We start from the raw sequence: 18,428 nt of genomic DNA on the forward strand, positions 1-18,428 counted from the left end.
TTGGATTTTTAGGTTGCTTCAACGTTTGATGACATTGAATCAGCATAATGACGGTGAATTCTTCGCTAAGAACGGATGGGAGTGCCTACTTCTACACTATAATCAGCGCAATTTAGTTCAAGTGTTACAAAATTAAATTATACGAGTAGGCTAAGTTTTGGTATTACAGTAAGAAAGAAAAGGCCCAGGAAAAATTTTATAAGTGAGAATGAATACGATGAACCTACAGTACTTGCTCTCCATCACTTTCGCTCACCTGACACGCAAACATACACCTAAGGATAAAAGCCTAGTGAAACTTTGCACAGCAGAAAACAGTAGCATGAGTGCAGAAGTTTTCCGAGTCCTGCCCAGAGCATTGTGACGCAAGAAGCCACGCGACCTCGTTCGGTGGAAGTTAATCAGTTATGTTGTGTATTAGGCAGCTACAGGGCGCTTTAACCTTCAATGGTCTGGTCTGAAGAAGGCCTTTCAGAGTGAAGAATCATCAACATAAAGTGATTAAGAGTGACGATCGAAGTTAAATCTCATGTGTCCGCCGAGATAGCTGCTCAGACTAGACACGTTTGTCCGCTGTCAACAAAATCGAATTTCGACCTATTTCGTCCCCTGAAAAGATCGAGAGAAATTTTGAAATGTTTGCGGCAACTCCGATCAGCGATTTCGGCTAAAAGTTGTTTTTTTCTCGATCTTTTCAGGGTACGAAATGTTCAGGGGACGAAATAGGTTGTTTTTCTATGTTTTCTTGTTGCTAATTCCTTCGTTGAATTCACTTGTTGAATTTTTCCATTGGAAATGACAAAAATTACTACATTTTCTGAGTAAATTGCGGGCCCCCTAATTTGCGGGCCCTGTGCGATCGCACGGTTCGCACACCCCAAAGACCGGCACTGGCTATAAAGTTAGACATTGTACGTATTTGTATAGCAAGCTTCGATTTGTAACTTCAATCATTGTCAGTGTTATTCAAACAAAGAATAAGGATAGGCTATAGCGCTACGACTATTATATTTCAAATAAAATTTTCTTTTGTACATAAAACAGGACAGTGACCCTCTGACCGGCCAACCGGGAACGTTCTCGAATTCCCAGAGGGCTAACGATTAGCCGCCAATCCACCCCTGCGTACAATATGTATTTTCATAGTGATAAATTTTAACCTAATAAGCAAATGTTATGCTGTGTAGATATTATATCTTACACGCTTCGTTGATTTTCCAAAATATTTGCAGGCGTTTTGAAATATACACGAGAGACACTTGCTTTTATACCTTATGATGTTAATTTTGTGAATTTTAGGGGTTATACCCCAAAATGAGGTTAAGCCCCACCTTAGAGCCATAAAAAAAGTTGTTTCAAACTCAGTGGAACATGCCCCAACTGATGATACAAGTTCCATCTTTGCACCTTATCATGTTATTTTTACCGGTAGGCTACGTATTTTGATCCAACTTTGGGAGCTCCTTATTCAGGAATGCCCCACCTGGGGCGACCAAATTTGAATGTTCTGAAATCCGTAAGTGAGGTACTATCACCTACATTTGGTTTCATTCATGTACCTTATGATGTTAATTTTAGGGATTATACCCCCAAAATGAGGTTAAGCCCCACCTTGGGGCCATAAGAAAAGTTGTTTCGAACTCAGTGGAACATGCCCTAACTGATGATGAAAGTTCCATCTTTGTACCTTATGATGTTATTTTTACGTATTTAGCCCCAACTTTGGGGGCCCCTTATTCGAGAATGCCCCACCTGGGGCGACCAAATTTTAATGTTCTGAAGTCCGTAAGTGAGGTACTATCACCTACACTTGGTTTTATCCATGTACCTTATGATGTTAATTTTGTGAATTTTAGGGGTTATACCCCCAAAATAAGGTTAAGCCCCACCTTGGGGCCATAAGAAAAGTTGTTTCGTACTCAGTGGAACATGCCCTAACTGATGATGCAAGTTCCATCTTTGTACCTTATGATGTTATTTTTACGTATTTTGCCCCAACTTTGGGGGCCCCTTATTCGGGAATGCCCCACCTGGGGCACCCAGATCGACTTGTTCCAAAGTCTACAAGTGAAGGCATAAACTCTGGCGTAGGTTTTGTTCTTGTACCTTATGATGTTTTTTTGACCCCCAAAATGGGTTTTTCACCGGGCCGTAGCCCCCAAACGCCCGAGCAGTGAAACCTCGGATGTGGATTTCTGAACATCCCACAGTGGGGCAAGGTTGATAAAACACTCAAACCTTTTGTACCTTATGATGTTACAAAAACGTCACAGGCTGCCGGACTATTACAGGTACCTTCGCTTCAAGAACGTCATGGGGAGTCTTAATCGCATATTTTACTGACTTAGTTTTGTTTGAGTGGTTTTGATCTTTCTATCGACTGCTCACGCCAGAATGTTTGAGACCCCTGGCGTAGGCTATGCAAAATCCTCATCATACTGAAAGTGTTTAGACCTCATAATTAGATCGTTCAGTGTCAGAAATGGCAATCCTTCCTATGATATGAGACCACACAACATCCAGGATGCATGAACTGTATTGGTCACGATGAAAACGGGTATGATTAAAAGTTATAAAGTGAACACCATAATTACTGAGGCAGCCAACAAAGCGATCATTCGCAATTAAACGATACGAGGTAGCACCGCCATGTTGCAAGTTACAGATTGACCACGGCCCTCAAACTGAAAAAGAAACGATGGTTAATGTAAGTTTGAAGCAATAACGTCAACATCTTATGCTATGACGTCACATTGTGGCTTTTTGTGACGAATCAAATTCCTACTTTGAATGACATCTGACGTCCAATAATATAGCGTCGATCGTCAGAGAGAGGATTCATACGAGCAGGGGGTGTCATATGATCGTTTAACAGTTGTAAATAGGAGGCAATCAAAACTTCGACGGGATAAAGCCAGGGAAATTTAAAGTCATTTTTTTAACTGCAAAATGTGACAATTTAAATCGTTTACCTAGTTACTTACTTCCGTCTGTCCAAAATAACAAGCCAAAACGTAAAATAGAGTTGTCCCAAACTTGCAAATGAACTACAGGACGCTGGTGCTATAGCCTACATCTCGCCACTTACCGGTGACAGGATTTAACTTAAGCATTTTTAAAGCCGATTGTCAAAAGCTATCGCAGTTGTCAAACCAAACAGCACTTATGAAACTGCGGGCTGCAAAATCACACAGGCGTAGAAATAATTAAGATATAAAGTCTTCTAACATTTATTGAAACAGACAAGAGTCTTACCTTTTTCCCTGATGCATCAAGTCAAAGGCTAGATTGATCTCATTCAAATTCAGAGTATGCGTCACGAACTCATCGACTTTCAATTTCTTGTTCAAGTAATCCTGCACTAGTAGAGGAACGCTGTCTACACTCTTGTAGCCTAAACCGAGGAAATACAATATTATAAGTAAACAAGGTACCTCATGAACACATGTTGCTAATGATGAAGAAGTTGAAAATCAAATAAAAGGGGTACTGCTAATTTGCATTCATCAAATGCTGGCATTTGCACAACAATCTAACCTCTTAGTGTAATTTATTAAGTTAAGAATCGATTTCGCTATAGTAATAGCATCTTCAGCTAGCACATGTAAAAAAAAGAATAAAAGGGGAAATGCTTTCAGGTTCCCAAAAATTAAATTATTTGCTGCTGCACAATCAAATTTCTTGCTGTTAAAATCACGCAATTGAACAACAAATTAGCAAGTATGCAGAAGATACGGTCTACGTCGGCAGTCAGCACAAGGCTGAGTGAGTCCTCTCAAGAAAAACGAGCACTGCGGTTCGCTAACCATCAAGCCTTTCTTAACAAGCGATTGTTGCGAAAAGTTGACAAGAATTACCACGTGCTTTGTGTTCATTGAAAGCAATTCTGTCTGCTTCACAAAATGTGTCAGAAAGTTGGTCAAAGTAACTATTAGCAAAGTGATGCATAGAAGTGAAATACAACTGTCTGATGGGTACATTTCCAATACACGCCTAAGGAGCTTTGCAACAACCATAAGAGGTCGGTGCAGAAGTTGGCAAAGAAATGAAGAAATGGCGTTGTGGTCTTGATGAGGTGAATACCAAACAACTGGATTGAACGTTGAACACACGAGGAACACATGGATTGAGTATGTTAACATACCACCGAATGCTGTCCCCTTCCATGACCGACCGGTGACCAGCCAGAATGGACGAGTGGATATTTCCTGACCTCGACCAGCTACCCCAATGATGACTGACACGCCCCAACCTTTGTGTGAAGCGTGGAGTGCTGATTTCTACAACAGATGAATAAAAGTTCATTTTTAGGATCTTAGATTAAAGCGATATAGTCACTATAATTGCATTGCTACATCTCTCTGCATTTAACAGAGAGAACCAACGTGTTTTTATTGATGGGTTTTTAACATAAGACAATAAGACATATCTCAGCGGCAGTTTAATTTCGCAAATGACTTGAATGTCGATAAGCAGTAGTAGTTAAGAAAACTATATTCTTATGGCTACTTGCGTATTAGTAAAATACTTAAGCTTTAAACCGATATCGTCGCATTCAATATTGTTCAACACATACTCTCCGAGTCTCAGAAAAATCTAGCCTAAGATTCTATTCATACCTAATCACGGTAACATTGCTAGAACACCAATAACCTGCTACGTGTACGCAGATGTCCTTGCCACAACTGTGAGTTACCAACAGAGGCCCAGACAACAAAATCCTTCATATTTACATAGATTTAACATTTGCAAACGGATTTTGTTATCTGGGGGTTACATAAAACTCCGGCTTTGTGGGGGATTGCGAAACAAGGTTATAAGTAAACAAGCAGAAAACAGCCGTTGTCAGGAAAGGCAGTTTTGTGTCAAAAATATAGGGTACTTTCTCCTTGATTATCGAAAAGTTTATTTCTATATGCAAATTACCAACAAGCTAGGTTGTGATATTGGTTACCGTTACATCAATACAACGTTTGAATATGTTGAAAAAAAAACGTCAACTTTACTAGATGAGAGACTACATACTGTATTAGGGTGGCTCATTTTCCTTGATGTTCTTTAAAATTTTTGTCAGTTTGGAATAATGTTCCATTTTGCTCACTGATATTTGTAAACCAAAAATTTTTGTTGGGTTTTGACCTTTGACCCTGGTTCACCCAAGGAGAAATTCTGAATTTTTCTGAAAAATTAGTAAATTTCGAAGTGGTTTAGAAGTACGTATCTCAAGAGAGGATTTCTCAAAATTTGACCACGTGATTTTGACGTCACTTCCTCTGGTAACTTCCCCGTGGAACATCTTCACCCTACTCCAAGTCTGAGAGTCACTAATAGTGTATGCTTTTAGTGTCATTTTAGTTGATTTTACAGCCTTTTCGCAGTCAGTGAATCTATAACGTCGTAGACCAACAAAAAAATTTGGCATAAAAGATGAGAGTCATTTTAGAGTATTTCAGGGCCACTGATTCCGAAAATGCACTTAGTTTTTTCGAATTGCCTCTAGTTTTCGAGATATTCGACAATGAAAATATTTTTGAAATCGTTTCTCAAAAGCATTCAATTAGCAAATTACTTATTTTCAGCCCTGTTTACCATTATGATGTCATAATTGCACTTGTCTAGTTCAATTGGTTCATATTGCACGAAAGTTCAAAACGCAAGCAAAGGTTGAAATGAACTGTGTTTAACGTAAGGGAGACATAAATACTGAATGAAAACAGTTGTGAATCAGTAGGCCTACATCACAAGAAAAATACCCCGAAAGTCATGTGTTTATGAATGCAGCTTTATATTGAAAAGGTAGGCCTACTGAAATGGATACTTGTACAAATGAAGTTCTTTTCCAAGCCTTTGCTAAGGCCAAGTCTTTGCTGCAAGAAGTTTTTTTCTGGTCTATTGGCTAAATAAATGGCATATAGGCTAATAAAATATGCCTTTGACAAGTAGGATGCTGTACAAACAACCCAGATATATTTTGCTGCATGAAGCAACGCAGAGGACCAACACATTTTGCGATAGATACAGCGCTATATAAAAACAAGCATTATTATTATTACTTTGACATGAAGCTGGGTGATCAAGATAAGTCCTGGGTTCCTCCTAAAGTATGCAAACATTGCACTCAAACCCGTTTCTAGGCTCAAGGCTAAGAAGTTCAGAGTGCCATGACATAAAGAGAGCCGTGGAATCACCATGAAAATTGATACTTTTGCACGGTGAGGATGTTCGAAGGAAGTTGGAACATCATGTTTACATGGAGTGTGCAAGGCAGTCATTGCATGGACGTTGCTATTTCTGTTTTTTGTTTGCCCTCTCTATAGTTTCAAGTGGTGATTTGCTTGAAACAATAGGAAAACGGGCATGACTGAGAGTAACCTCAATACCTTCAGTAATGTTTTGGAGCAAGGTCAAGTTTTTTTCTCAAAACCATTTCTACCACCTACTGTAGTAGCCTAGTTAAAGATTTAGTTATCAAAAGTGGTAGCTGCAATCTTGGCTCCTCATCTCGATCAACATGGCATTCTTGACTCCAAGGCCAAGATTACGTTCTTCCGCAGCAAGGATAAATGCAGCTACTTTACTGAAGAACATAACTTTGTATTCTGTAATTATATAAATGGCCTTCGTACCTTGATGGGTGTTGCTCAGTAGGCCAATCATAATAAAGAGTTGCGTTTGTTCATCGATAGCTTTGTTTTGTTTATTTGTCTAGTTTGTTAAGCAAAACAATGTATGCATTTTATTTGTACTTAGTAGCTTACTTAGTAAGTCTGAGACTGTTGAAATCAACAAATATCATCATCATAATCCATCGTCGGTTTGTTCTCCACTAGTGGGGGTGGCCGATTGTTTCCGCGCAGCAATTGTCTTAATCCCTTTTCTCCATTTCACCCTGTCCCTTGCATCTTCCTCCTTCAGTCCGACTTTTTTAAATTCATCCTTCACTTGTTGTTTCCACGTTCTTCTTGGACGACCGCGTTTCCTCTTCCCATCCACCTTTAGATCTAGTGCCTTTCTAAGAAAACTTCCTTCCTCCCTCCTTATCACATGTCCATACCATCTTACTCCATTTGCCCTTGCCAGTTGGTCTATGGTCTCTCTCATCTCTAGCATATCCAACAATTCTTCAGTCCTTTTTTCCCTTCTCGTTTTCACCCCACACATTGCTCTCACCATTGACCTTTCCGTTCTTCTCAGGATTGCCAGTTCACTCTCTCTCAATATCCATGTCTCGCTACCATATAGCATTGCAGGCCGCACACAGCTCCGATATACTTTCCCTTTCATCCTTAGTGAGAATTTTCTGCCATACAACATTTCCCCACATTCCCTGAACTTTGCCCAGCCCAATCTTGCCCTTGTTGTCACCGCTGCTTCACATCCACCACTTCCATTTATCCGATCACCCAGATAACAGAAGTCTGTCACAGTTTCTATGCCATGGCAGAACTCATCATCATGGCCTTCCACTTCATTCCTTCCTTTACTGCATTTCCCACAAACAAAACACTTCGCCAATCTTGTTGCGGCTCTCTTGACATTAGCACATCTTGCATGTACCCACTTTCCACATTCCTTGCATTGCATTGAATTTCTCATCACTCTCTTGCCACATATTCCACTGGGATCTACTTCGCTCTCAACAACTGTTCCTTCTGCTCCACTCACCATCACTTTTGTTTTTTTAAGATTCACCTTCATACCCTTGGTTTCAAATGCTTCTTTCCATTTCTCAAACTTTCTCTCCAGTCTCTCCATACTATTACTTGTCAAGACCAGGTCGTCTGCATACAAAATTTCACTCAATAAGCCCTCCCTCACTCCTTCAGTTACAACGTCAACCACAATAGAAAATATCAGAGGTGACAAAACTGATCCTTGGTGTACACCAACCTTCACAAAAAACTCGTTTGAATAATTTGATCCAACTCTCACTTTTGTTCTTGCATCCTCATACATAGACATCACAGCTCTCACTAATACCTCCGGTATACCTCTTTTCCTCATTGCCCACTCCATCACTTTCCTTGGTACTCTGTCAAATGCCTTTTCTAAGTCGACGAAACACATATATAGTTTTCTCTGCTTCTCTCGGTATTCCTCCTGCATTCTTCTCAATATAAACAGAGCATCCACTGTACCTTTTCCTGGCATAAATCCAAACTGCATATCATTTAATTTCACCAATGTTCTCAACCTCTTTTCTAGTATTCGCTCCACAATTTTCATTCCATGCTCTAGTAGTTTTACACCTCTATATGCACTGCAACTTCTCACATCCCCTTTTCTCTTGAACAATGGAACAAGAGTACTATGCTTCCACTCCTCCGGCCTTCCCTCTCCATCTAATACCCTTTGGCTAAGTTGTAGCATTACTTCAATTCCCAACTCTCCACTTGCATTTATCATCTCTACGCTCACTTCTGATGGACCGGCTGCTTTATGCAGTTTCATTTGCCCCATTGCCTCCACCACTTCATCACGAGTAACCTTTCCCACTGGACCCTCCACCAGATCAACCTCTGTCATATGATCCCATACATTCTCCTTATTCATAACATTTTCCATATGTTCCTTCCACACTTCTCCTCTGCTTTCCGGGCTGAAATGCAACTTCCCATCTCCACTCCTTATACATCTTCCCCCTACAATATCATTCCCATCCTTTTTCATTTGCTTTATGAGTCTGAATACTTTGTTTTGGCTTTCCCCCATTTTATTAAGTTCCTCCTCAGCACCATTCTTCATAGCTCTTGCAACAACCCTCTTTGCCTTCTTTTTCATACTCTTATACTTCTTTTTATTCTCTTCTGACCCATTTTTGCGCCACTGCTTGTATGCATCTCTTTTCTGTGAAATCGCATGCTTCACCTCTTCATCCCACCACCATGTGTCTCCACGATCCCTCCTCACTTTCTTTTTCCCACATACTTCATCACATGCTGCTAGGACACCTTTCTGAAATGAAGCCCACAATTCCTGCGCACTCATGTTTACCAGCTCTTTTGCTCTTTTCACAAACTTAATTCTCGTTTCTTTTTCCTCCAGTTTCCACACATTTCTCACAAAAACTCGTTCTTTCTTCACAATTTTCTTCACTTTTTTCATATTTAAGTCTCCTATTACTAGTCTATGCTGCAACTCCCACGGAATTACTTTCACATTCTTCAAGTACTTTCTCTGTTCCTGCCCAACCACAATAAAATCAATTTCCGACTCATGTCCTCCTGAGCTGTAAGTCACCTTCCTTTTCTCTTTCTTTTTAAACCATGTGTTGGCAATACAAAGTTTCCTTTCATCACAAAATTCAAGTAGCATTCTTCCTTCCATGTTTCTCTCCCCAAAACCATACCCTCCATGAATGCCCTCGAACCCATTTGCTTGTTTTCCAACATGTCCATTAAAATCTCCTAATCCAAACACCAACTCTTTTGAACTCCGTAAATCCCATTCCTCTGCCAAAACATCATAAAAACTTTCCTTTTCTAAGTAATCCCTACCACTTTGAGGTGCATATGCACAGATTAGCCTCACTACCTCCTCTTCAAAAGCAAGTACCATTGTCATCACTCTGTCACTCCTTCTTCTAACTTCTATTACTTTCTCACACAATTCCTCTTTTACCAAGAAACCAACACCACCGATTCCTGTGTTATTTCCTGACCACCATAACTTATATCTCCTCCCATTGACACCTAAAAACCGCGCTGACTATCCCCTCCATCTTACTTCCTCTAGGCAACATATATCCACCCTTCTTTTTCTTAGTTCTTCACATATTTCAGTTCCTTTACCACACAAACTTCCCACATTCAAGCATCCGATTCTAACACCATAATCTTTTTTCAATGTTTTTTTGTTTTCTCGGAACCCAGAGATTCTTCGCACCCCTTGCCCATCTAAGGGCTGCTGGGGACTAGGGGCCATTTTTAACTTTTGCTGCATTTAAATAATATTTTGGAGCAAAGATTTTCCAGCCGGATGCCCTTCCTGACGCTAACCACAGTTATTGGCGGTGGGCCTAGCCTTTACTTAAAAAAGTATTTCCTGCAAGGCAGCAGGATTTCTAACAAGTTTTAGCCAACCAGTCGAGGTTGTTGCCCATGAGGTGGGACGTGGACCCACTTGTTAGTTTGGTGTGTGATCAAGACCAGTGTTCCCCGAGACCCATGGTGTAACAATCCATGGCGACTGCCCAGGGTTCAAAGGTGCTACTTGTACCACACACCTACCTTAATGCAAAACGCAAGTTATATATTCTACATCTTGTATCCTCAGGCTTACTTCGCATCATATTTTGATTGTTACTAGGCCAGTAAACGTTAAATAGCTGTTTGTTTGGGTTGTAATCAACGTGATTGGTTCCAAATAGCGTTTATACAACTCAGAAATGTGCCTGGGATTACTTCCAGTTTTGTCTATGTAGTAAACGACATGACGTTAAATCTATAGGGGCTCAAAATTGCGAAAAAAATGTTTTTGCTGTAACTCAAAAACTAAAGCCAATTCGAGAAAACTTAGTGCATTTTTAGAATCAGGGGCCTCGAAATACCTTAAAATGACTCTCACATGTCTTTATATAAAAAAAAGTTTTGTTGGCCTGTGAAAATCGATAAACATCGTCAAATGATTCAAGAAACTGAAAGCAGTAGATATTTACTACGTGAAGAGTGCACAAAGAAAATCATGTCTGAAATGTGGTAGAATTCGACACTTTGAGAGTAATACACGTGTCAGTGTTCATGGAACTGCTAATTAAACTACTTTGCTTGCTACAAGTTTGTGTTACTGCCTCTTATTGTGTCCATTAAGATGCTAGAGTGCATTAGAAGATAGCGAGTGAGCAGTTTCAGGGATAAGCGAAAAATCGATATTTTGAAAAAATTCAAACCAGGTGAACCAGGGTCAAACGTTAATATTTTTTTGTAAAATTTGGTGTAGGAGATACATTTACCAAAGGGAACAATATTCCAAACTGACGAAAAATTTAAAAGAAAAAAATTTTTTTTTGGAGATTTTGCGCCAGCCTACTACATATAGTCAACACAACGAGAGTAATATATCGAAGCCATGCTAGCGTTAGGTTTGTGTTTAACAAAGAAATACTTCAAATCAAAAGCACGATTCAATATTCTGCGATGCGCGATAAGTAATCATCTTTAGTAGAATCTAACGAACAATAAATGACAAATTTGTACGTGTATGCAACGTTTGGCGACGTTATAAGCATATGAAAGCCAACATGCTCTGATCGGCTCAATGGAAAGCAAATGTTTGCTAAATCCGCGTGGTCTTCTCTTGTGGCCATTGAGTGCAGTGAAGGGAACAAAAGCTACTCTACAATGAAGATCACACATGAAGCTAAAAATAAGTGAAACAAAATTGTGAAATTTTGATCACAAAAATAGATGAAGACCATGTAAAAGGCCATTATGCATAGCATGCTTTGCATAATTGCAGCAACAACCGACATAGGCTACAAATTAACTCACCATCGTGTTAACATTTCCAATACACTCGAAGGTGTAATCACACCCCCCATCAGTCATAGCCACAATGGCCTCTTCTACCGGAACATCCAATTCTTTCGGGTTGACACATTCCGTTGCGCCAAATTCCTTTGCTGCAACGTTGACAAAAAATAATCAAAGTTCAATGATACAAATGTTCATTCAAGCGGGTACAGCTCAAGAAACATTGCTCAACGGGATTTACAGGCAGCCTTTAAGCATACTTGAACTGTATCAGCATTATTAACTTGCACCGGCAATCGGATTTACAATATTACAACATCACAGGTGTGGATTTAAAAACTATTATATATATTTGCATTTGGCCCGATCTCTTCCCCAAGTTGCTGCAAAGTGGTTACCTTCAAAAGGTTAAATAGTAATAATATAGATCAGTGTTTCTCAAACTTTTTTATTCCATCGCCCCCTTTTCATTATTGAAATAAAATTTCGCCCCCCTAATTCTGTCAAGTAAAATAAACATTGATAAATAGAGTGATAGATAAATTTAGTTTTGGGAATTTAATCAACGAAATTGACAGTAACATGAATACATGATAATGTTCAATGGGATGGATGAGCTTGGCGAGTGGCGACTTTTACAAAGTTTTGAAATATTTGGCGACATCTTCGTAAGATAGAGTCGACGATCATCCCGTTTATGAACTAGCAAGCGATTTCTTTGCTTTGAAAGCATCAATGCCACAGCCGAAAATCCATTTTCAACCATATATGAAGTAGGAAACCACAAAATCCACATTCTAGCTTCTTTCCAGAGAAGCTCATACTTGCCAGCAACCTGGCACCAAAACAAAGCGTATCAATCATTTCTGAATTTCACTCTTGACTCATCATCTGTTTGCATATCAATGAACTGCTCTTGAAGTTCCACTTCTACAGTATGTCTGTAGGTTCGGTAGAAAATGGTTGTACCACCCAGTTTGGACCATGGAGGTCTACGAGATTCTGGAAAGCGAAGTTTCATGTCTTTATGAAGCATGTCTAAATGTGAGCAGTATTTTTGCCGTTGTTCTTCTGTAATAGCCTAACATTCTCGCTCAAATTGGGAAACTGAGTAAAGACATTTTGACCTGCGCTTTCATCTTGTTGACGCATTTTATCACAATATTCAGTGATTCATGCAGTTCAGGACTGAGCTTACGGGCAACCAAATGCTGATGGTAAATTACCCAATGTATTGCAATACGTCCAGGAACTGCTCTTTTTATCAGTGCAATGAACCCTCGATGCTTTCCAACCATTGCCGGAGCACCATCAGTTGCGCATTGTAAAATATTCTTGAGTGGAATCCCCTTCTCTTCGTAGAAGTTTTTCACTGCATTAAAGAATTAAAGATGCTTGATGCCCGAATATCAGTAGGAAGACTGAGCGCAAAAATCATTTCTTTTTGTTCTCATATTATGAACAAAACGCACATATCCACGCAGCAGCGATACATTGTCGGTCAAGTTGGAATCATCTACTGTATTTGCAGTAAATGGTTTGAGCATTGGACTGTTGTTAGACGTTGGACACTTGGACTGTTATTGGTGGCTTGATAAATTCGCCCCCTGTGAGTGTTTTCGCCCCCCAATTGCCCCCTTTGATTTTTTTACCCCCCTGGCGCTCAAAATCGCCCCCAAAGGGGCGATTTCGCCCACTTTGAGAAACGCTGATATAGATGATACACGAAAGAACAAATTTTACTGCATTCCCTCAAAGCCCTCGCCAAAAAAGTAGCCCTGTTGGCATTGATTCAAAGTCTACAGACGTTGAATCAATGTATATAAGAACCGATTTAATGGCTGGGCATCAAATCGTTTGCAACTTACCAACTGAAAATTTTCCAGAGTTTATATCAACCCCGATAATACGGGAAGCCCCTGCCACTTTGCACCCCATGATTGTAGCCAGCCCCACAGCACCAAGACCCCAGACAGCACAAGTCGAGCCTTTTTCAACCTTTAGAAAAAACGTTATCAGTCATCAAATCGATAATATAAAAATAAAATGTTTGTCACTTCACTTTTATAATGTATGACCTAATTACCTTCATAATTTGCATAAAAATTGTCATTATTACTTCTCGCAGACTAATTTGTTTCTTAGCAACCACATAACATTTTTAGTCATTTTCTAAAGTGAGCTGCTGTAAATTTTACTGTACTATGCTGTTGATAAAGTTGTACTGCGGAGGGTTCAGTACCCGAAATCGCGATCTGCAACACAAGAATTTCAAACTGGACTTTGTCATACTTTTATTTTGAACAAAAAATGTCCTCCCCTGGATTTACATGTAGTAACGTGTCTCATCGTAACAAGTCATGTGGTAAACGACCACATTTAATAAGCCTTTCAACTAACTGCGATCCCACAAACTTCTAGGCATATCTAGCACCAAGTTACATGTACAAAAGTGGAGATTTCATTCACGTCGTTTGAATAAGATGTTGTGATTAATATTAGACAGCTACCTTGGCAGTGTTGAGAGCGGCTCCATACCCGGTTGGAATCCCACACCCAAGCAAGCAGACTTTAGCGAGATCTGCTTTTTCATCAACCTATGATCAAGATAAAAAATTTTGTACTTGCGCTCAGAGCAACACGAAACAAGTCTAAATTAATATCAATGGTACGCGTATTTTAAAGTAAATATCTTAATAAGTAAAGCATTTTACTTAAATTTTGCCAATCATCATTGCTTCATTAACTTTCTAGCAATGCTTCATTGTTGCTTAATGTTTTGTGTAGATATTGAGGAAGAGTTTTTCAGTTAATGCTTATAAGTTCGAAGGTATTTGAAAAACTAGTAACTTGAAACAGAAACTAAATATTGGCGTTAAACTTTTCCGAAACAGTCTGCGCTGTACTGTAGTACTACAATCACCTTGCACAAAGAAATATCGGCCACAACAGTATACTGGCTGAAGGTGGACGTCCCCATGTAGTGAAAGACTTCTTTACCGCGACAAGTGAACCGGGAGGTTCCATCTGGCATGAAACCTTTGCCCTGATAAGTTAAATACAAATTACACAGCGAACTACAAAACCACAGGAAACATATATGTCGAGACAACTTGAAAACGGTTAACTATCTTTTGTACAATGTTTTGAAAACTTCAACTTCTTTCTGGAAAGAAGTATTTTGTTGAAGTTAATGATGTAATCGCAGCACTCTAGTTGCAGAAAATTGGTTGCAATACAAATAATGTTTACAAACTTGAGTGTTCCGAATCTTCTGACAGAGATTGGTTTTGGGGTTTCTGCAGAATTTGCACTCACGACACTGCGGGATGTACAGTGGTACCACGTGGTCGCCTGAGCAAGAGTAGCAAACTTTTATTGATGTAGATATGGATTAAAGCCACACAGCACTGTGCATTTAACAATGGGATGCTGGCTTAGAATCAAGAATACGAATTACAAAATATAATGTTTTAATGGAATATTCAGGTAAAACCACAACTCAAGATACAATTACAATCCTAAATGCTTTGGTTCATTTACAAAAAGCAAGGTTTGTTAAAAATTTTGGTGTGGTTTTGCTAGCCTAATTACAAACAGATCCCCACGCAATATACTACAATATTATAACTTAAAAAAAGGTCAGTTTCGTTTTGATTGTGCATGTTTACAGCCATCACACCATTAATACCTGGTTTGAAATCAGTCACACCTTCCCCAACACTTTCCACAATACCGCCTCCTTCATGACCAAGTATAACAGGGTAGGCGGCTTCAGGGTCCTCGCCACTGAGTGTGAATGCATCCGTATGGCACACACCGCTGGCTAATACCTTAATCCGGACCTTAACAAAAACAAAATATTTTTTATCATGTATGAGTTAAACTTTAAATAATTTTTAACTTTCTATCCAACAAATGCTCAGGATTACTTTTACCCTAATATTCAATTAAGTTTGTAAATACAGATACAGGTGAATAAAATGACCAATGTTAAATTTTCACTCTTTGTGCATTTGTAGAATTGTTTGGAAATTATTAACGCAAAAACTGCTTTTAAAACAGACTGTAAACACTTTAATACCAAAAACACATAATACTGTGTAACAAAATTCTAACAGTAACAGATTCTATTTGAATAAGACCCTTCTGATGATCCGTTAAAGGTGAAACAGGCTGTTAAGGATTCAGATAGTAATAACTATATTTGATCTAATACTGAGTAACAATAATTTATTCTATCCACAAAATAACAAAATAAAATAATTTAACAAGTGAATAAAAAAATAACAGTAACCTCTCAAGTACATGTTAGTCCACACAAAGTGAAAAGTACATAACTTTTGACTATTTTTTAAAGATAATTTGTCAAAAAGACATTGTTAAAAGTTAACTACGGACAGTAGTTAATGTTTCGATAGAACAAATGTCATTGTCAAAGAACATTACATTGCTTCTACCTCGTGTGCTTTTGGTGGAGCAACTTGAACCTCTTCGACAACAAGTGGCTTCTTTGGTTCCCAAGCAACGGCTGCAGAACAAGTGATCATCTGCACAAAATATTGACAAGATAAATTCTTTTCCCAGCCCACTGCTGAATTTTCACAAATAAAAAATAAAATTTAATACTGCCGGCCGTGGCGCCAATCAACAAGAAAAAGCAGCCGTGAACAAACTATATAGGTACCAGATTTAATTCATCGAATTCAAACTTAATGCAATATGTTAAATAGCCTACTGGATTAAACCGAATGCATTAACCAAAAGGACTTTGGCTGCCCTATAATACATGAAAAAACACAACTATATAAATAAGAGATGCAAGGAAAGCATTGATTGATTAAACATAGGTCATCTAAAAATACAATCAATTACAACCGGCTTAGTGGTTAGTGCACCCGCCTCTAAATTGGTAGACATGGGCTCAAGACACTGTCGGGTCATACCAAAGACTTTAAAAAAAGTGGTATTATATATACTGAATCTAATTCCTGTCTGGCATTGAGCAATAGAATGGATTCGAGTAATAATGTACTCAGTTGCGCCTCTATATGGCTGCATTGACACTGTCTGCTTTGTAAAGCACTAAGAGGCAACTCATTCTGCGATGGATACAGCGCTATATAAAACAAACATTATTATTATTAATTACTACGCTAAACTAAATTATAACATAAATATATAAGATTATGTCACAGAACACCTTTATAGCTACAATCTCAGTCATTGAAGTTGTCTTTCACTTTAAACACAGGACCACCTCTTACTCTAACCTTGACTTTTGTCTCACATTGTATCAAGATCTATGCTATTTTAATGTTGCAAGCCGACACTTGTAAGCAACAATCAAATTTTGGTGCTAAAATGGTAAGTTAAACATATAGGTTATATATTTGTTAGTTTATGTTTCAGTTACAACATTAATTTTTATAATACCGTAAATGAATTGAAAATCAATAACTGATTATAATTAAACTAGCAATATTAAGCAACTAGCTGGGTTAGCCAAAGTACCGGTAGGCTATTCTCTTACTTTGCCAGCAGTATCCATTTCAATGTTGAGGCAATATATTTACAAAAAAGTCAAATTTATAATATAATTAAAGAGAACATTAAGAACAAAGTGGTAAATCAATTTACACTGCACATTTTAAAATGCAATATAAGTTAATCACAAAAAGCCACACATTTATGATCCATGAAATTTAAGCGTGTTAAGTAGGCAGGTGCCCTACTAAATGGCCAACAACAACATGAACTGTCCTTGCAAAACGCTAAATGACAATCAAACATCTCAAAATCAACCAATTAATACGGTATGTCACAGTGAGGCAGCACCAAAATAATGTGATGTAACATCGGGGTCGGGGGCATCTATCTGGTATTTGCCAACATGACTGTGCCACATTTGCATTGAAAACCTCCATATTTGAACTAAAAATATACACTTTAAAAGTCAAAAGCATACAGTAATGTTTTAGGGACATTACATGGCGTGACCAAAACTCTGCTTGAAACTCTTTACTTTAGCTTTTCACTTCCTACATCCATTTAGATGGCTTACAATCTGTAATTTCTACAAATGCCATTCCATAGGACCTTGGCTTGACAGAGCTCGAAAATGTTGCTTTTTGGCAAACTTGGTTTAAATTGAAGCATCTCATATGATAATAGTGCTTTTTCGTTATTTACAGTTATCTTTGCTTTTTTCAGTTGTGCATTTTTCAAAGGTAAATGTGGTCACTGTTTACCTCTGTACTTTTTCATCATCATCATTAACCAATTTTGGTTATACAGGACATGAATTAATCCTCATGCAGAGGGTGTGGCCTGTCTGTCGAGAACGAAGTCTTCCCCTCCACACCTCGCGAATTATTGGGAAATATTGGGTTGGCAGAGTCCATGTTCAGGGCTACAAGGTCATGTTTTACAAGTTCTTCCCAAGAAATTTTTGGTCTACCTTGACCCCGCTTTGCTGCGATGTTGACACATCTGACCTGTGAGAACTGACATCCAGCTTGAGCTGCGCTCAACGTGACCAAGCCATCTCAGTCTGCCTAATTGGAGGACTTCACTGTCTTTTAAGTACTTTTTATCTACATTAATTAATAAATGTACTTTATTTCTAGAAACTTTCACCTTCAAATTAAGAACAAATAATGCAAGAAAAACCTGTGCAATAGGATATCACCTCTGAACAATACTTTGCAACATCTTAAATCTGCCCAACAAGCAAGCAAGCAAGTCAATATTGACTTGAGTGAAAATTCAGAACTAGAGCATTTAATGCAATATGCAGTCATGCATAGCGAAGCACAGTGTTGCCAAAAAAGTGGAAAAATGTTTGCAATCGTTTGCAATCGTTTGCAATCAGACTCAATATGTCAATATGTCATATCAAGCTTTTGAAAATTAAAATCTTTAACGCCTGTGAAGTCGGATAAAAAATGTTATACT

At 38.6% G+C, this 18,428-nt stretch overlaps 1 protein-coding gene across 1 annotated transcript; it reads right to left on the bottom strand.

Annotated features, from left to right (window-relative positions):
- Positions 1 to 2,520: 2,520 nt before the first annotated feature.
- On the bottom strand, positions 2,521 to 17,114 carry LOC145779559 (alcohol dehydrogenase class-3-like). Its single transcript, XM_082591175.1, has 11 exons — positions 17,005 to 17,114; positions 15,932 to 16,021; positions 15,163 to 15,316; positions 14,728 to 14,825; positions 14,395 to 14,517; positions 13,982 to 14,068; positions 13,340 to 13,469; positions 11,490 to 11,620; positions 4,145 to 4,280; positions 3,256 to 3,394; positions 2,521 to 2,684 (listed from the first exon to the last, which is right to left on the bottom strand). The coding sequence occupies exons 1-11, from the start codon at positions 17,020 to 17,022 to the stop codon at positions 2,660 to 2,662; spliced, it is 1,131 nt and encodes a 376-aa protein (XP_082447301.1). The 5' UTR covers positions 17,023 to 17,114; the 3' UTR covers positions 2,521 to 2,659.
- Between the last annotated feature and the right edge of the window lie 1,314 nt (positions 17,115 to 18,428).

This window comes from Aplidium turbinatum, chromosome 11 (assembly GCF_918807975.1).
Source record: "Aplidium turbinatum chromosome 11, kaAplTurb1.1, whole genome shotgun sequence".
Lineage (NCBI taxonomy): Eukaryota > Metazoa > Chordata > Ascidiacea > Aplousobranchia > Polyclinidae > Aplidium > Aplidium turbinatum.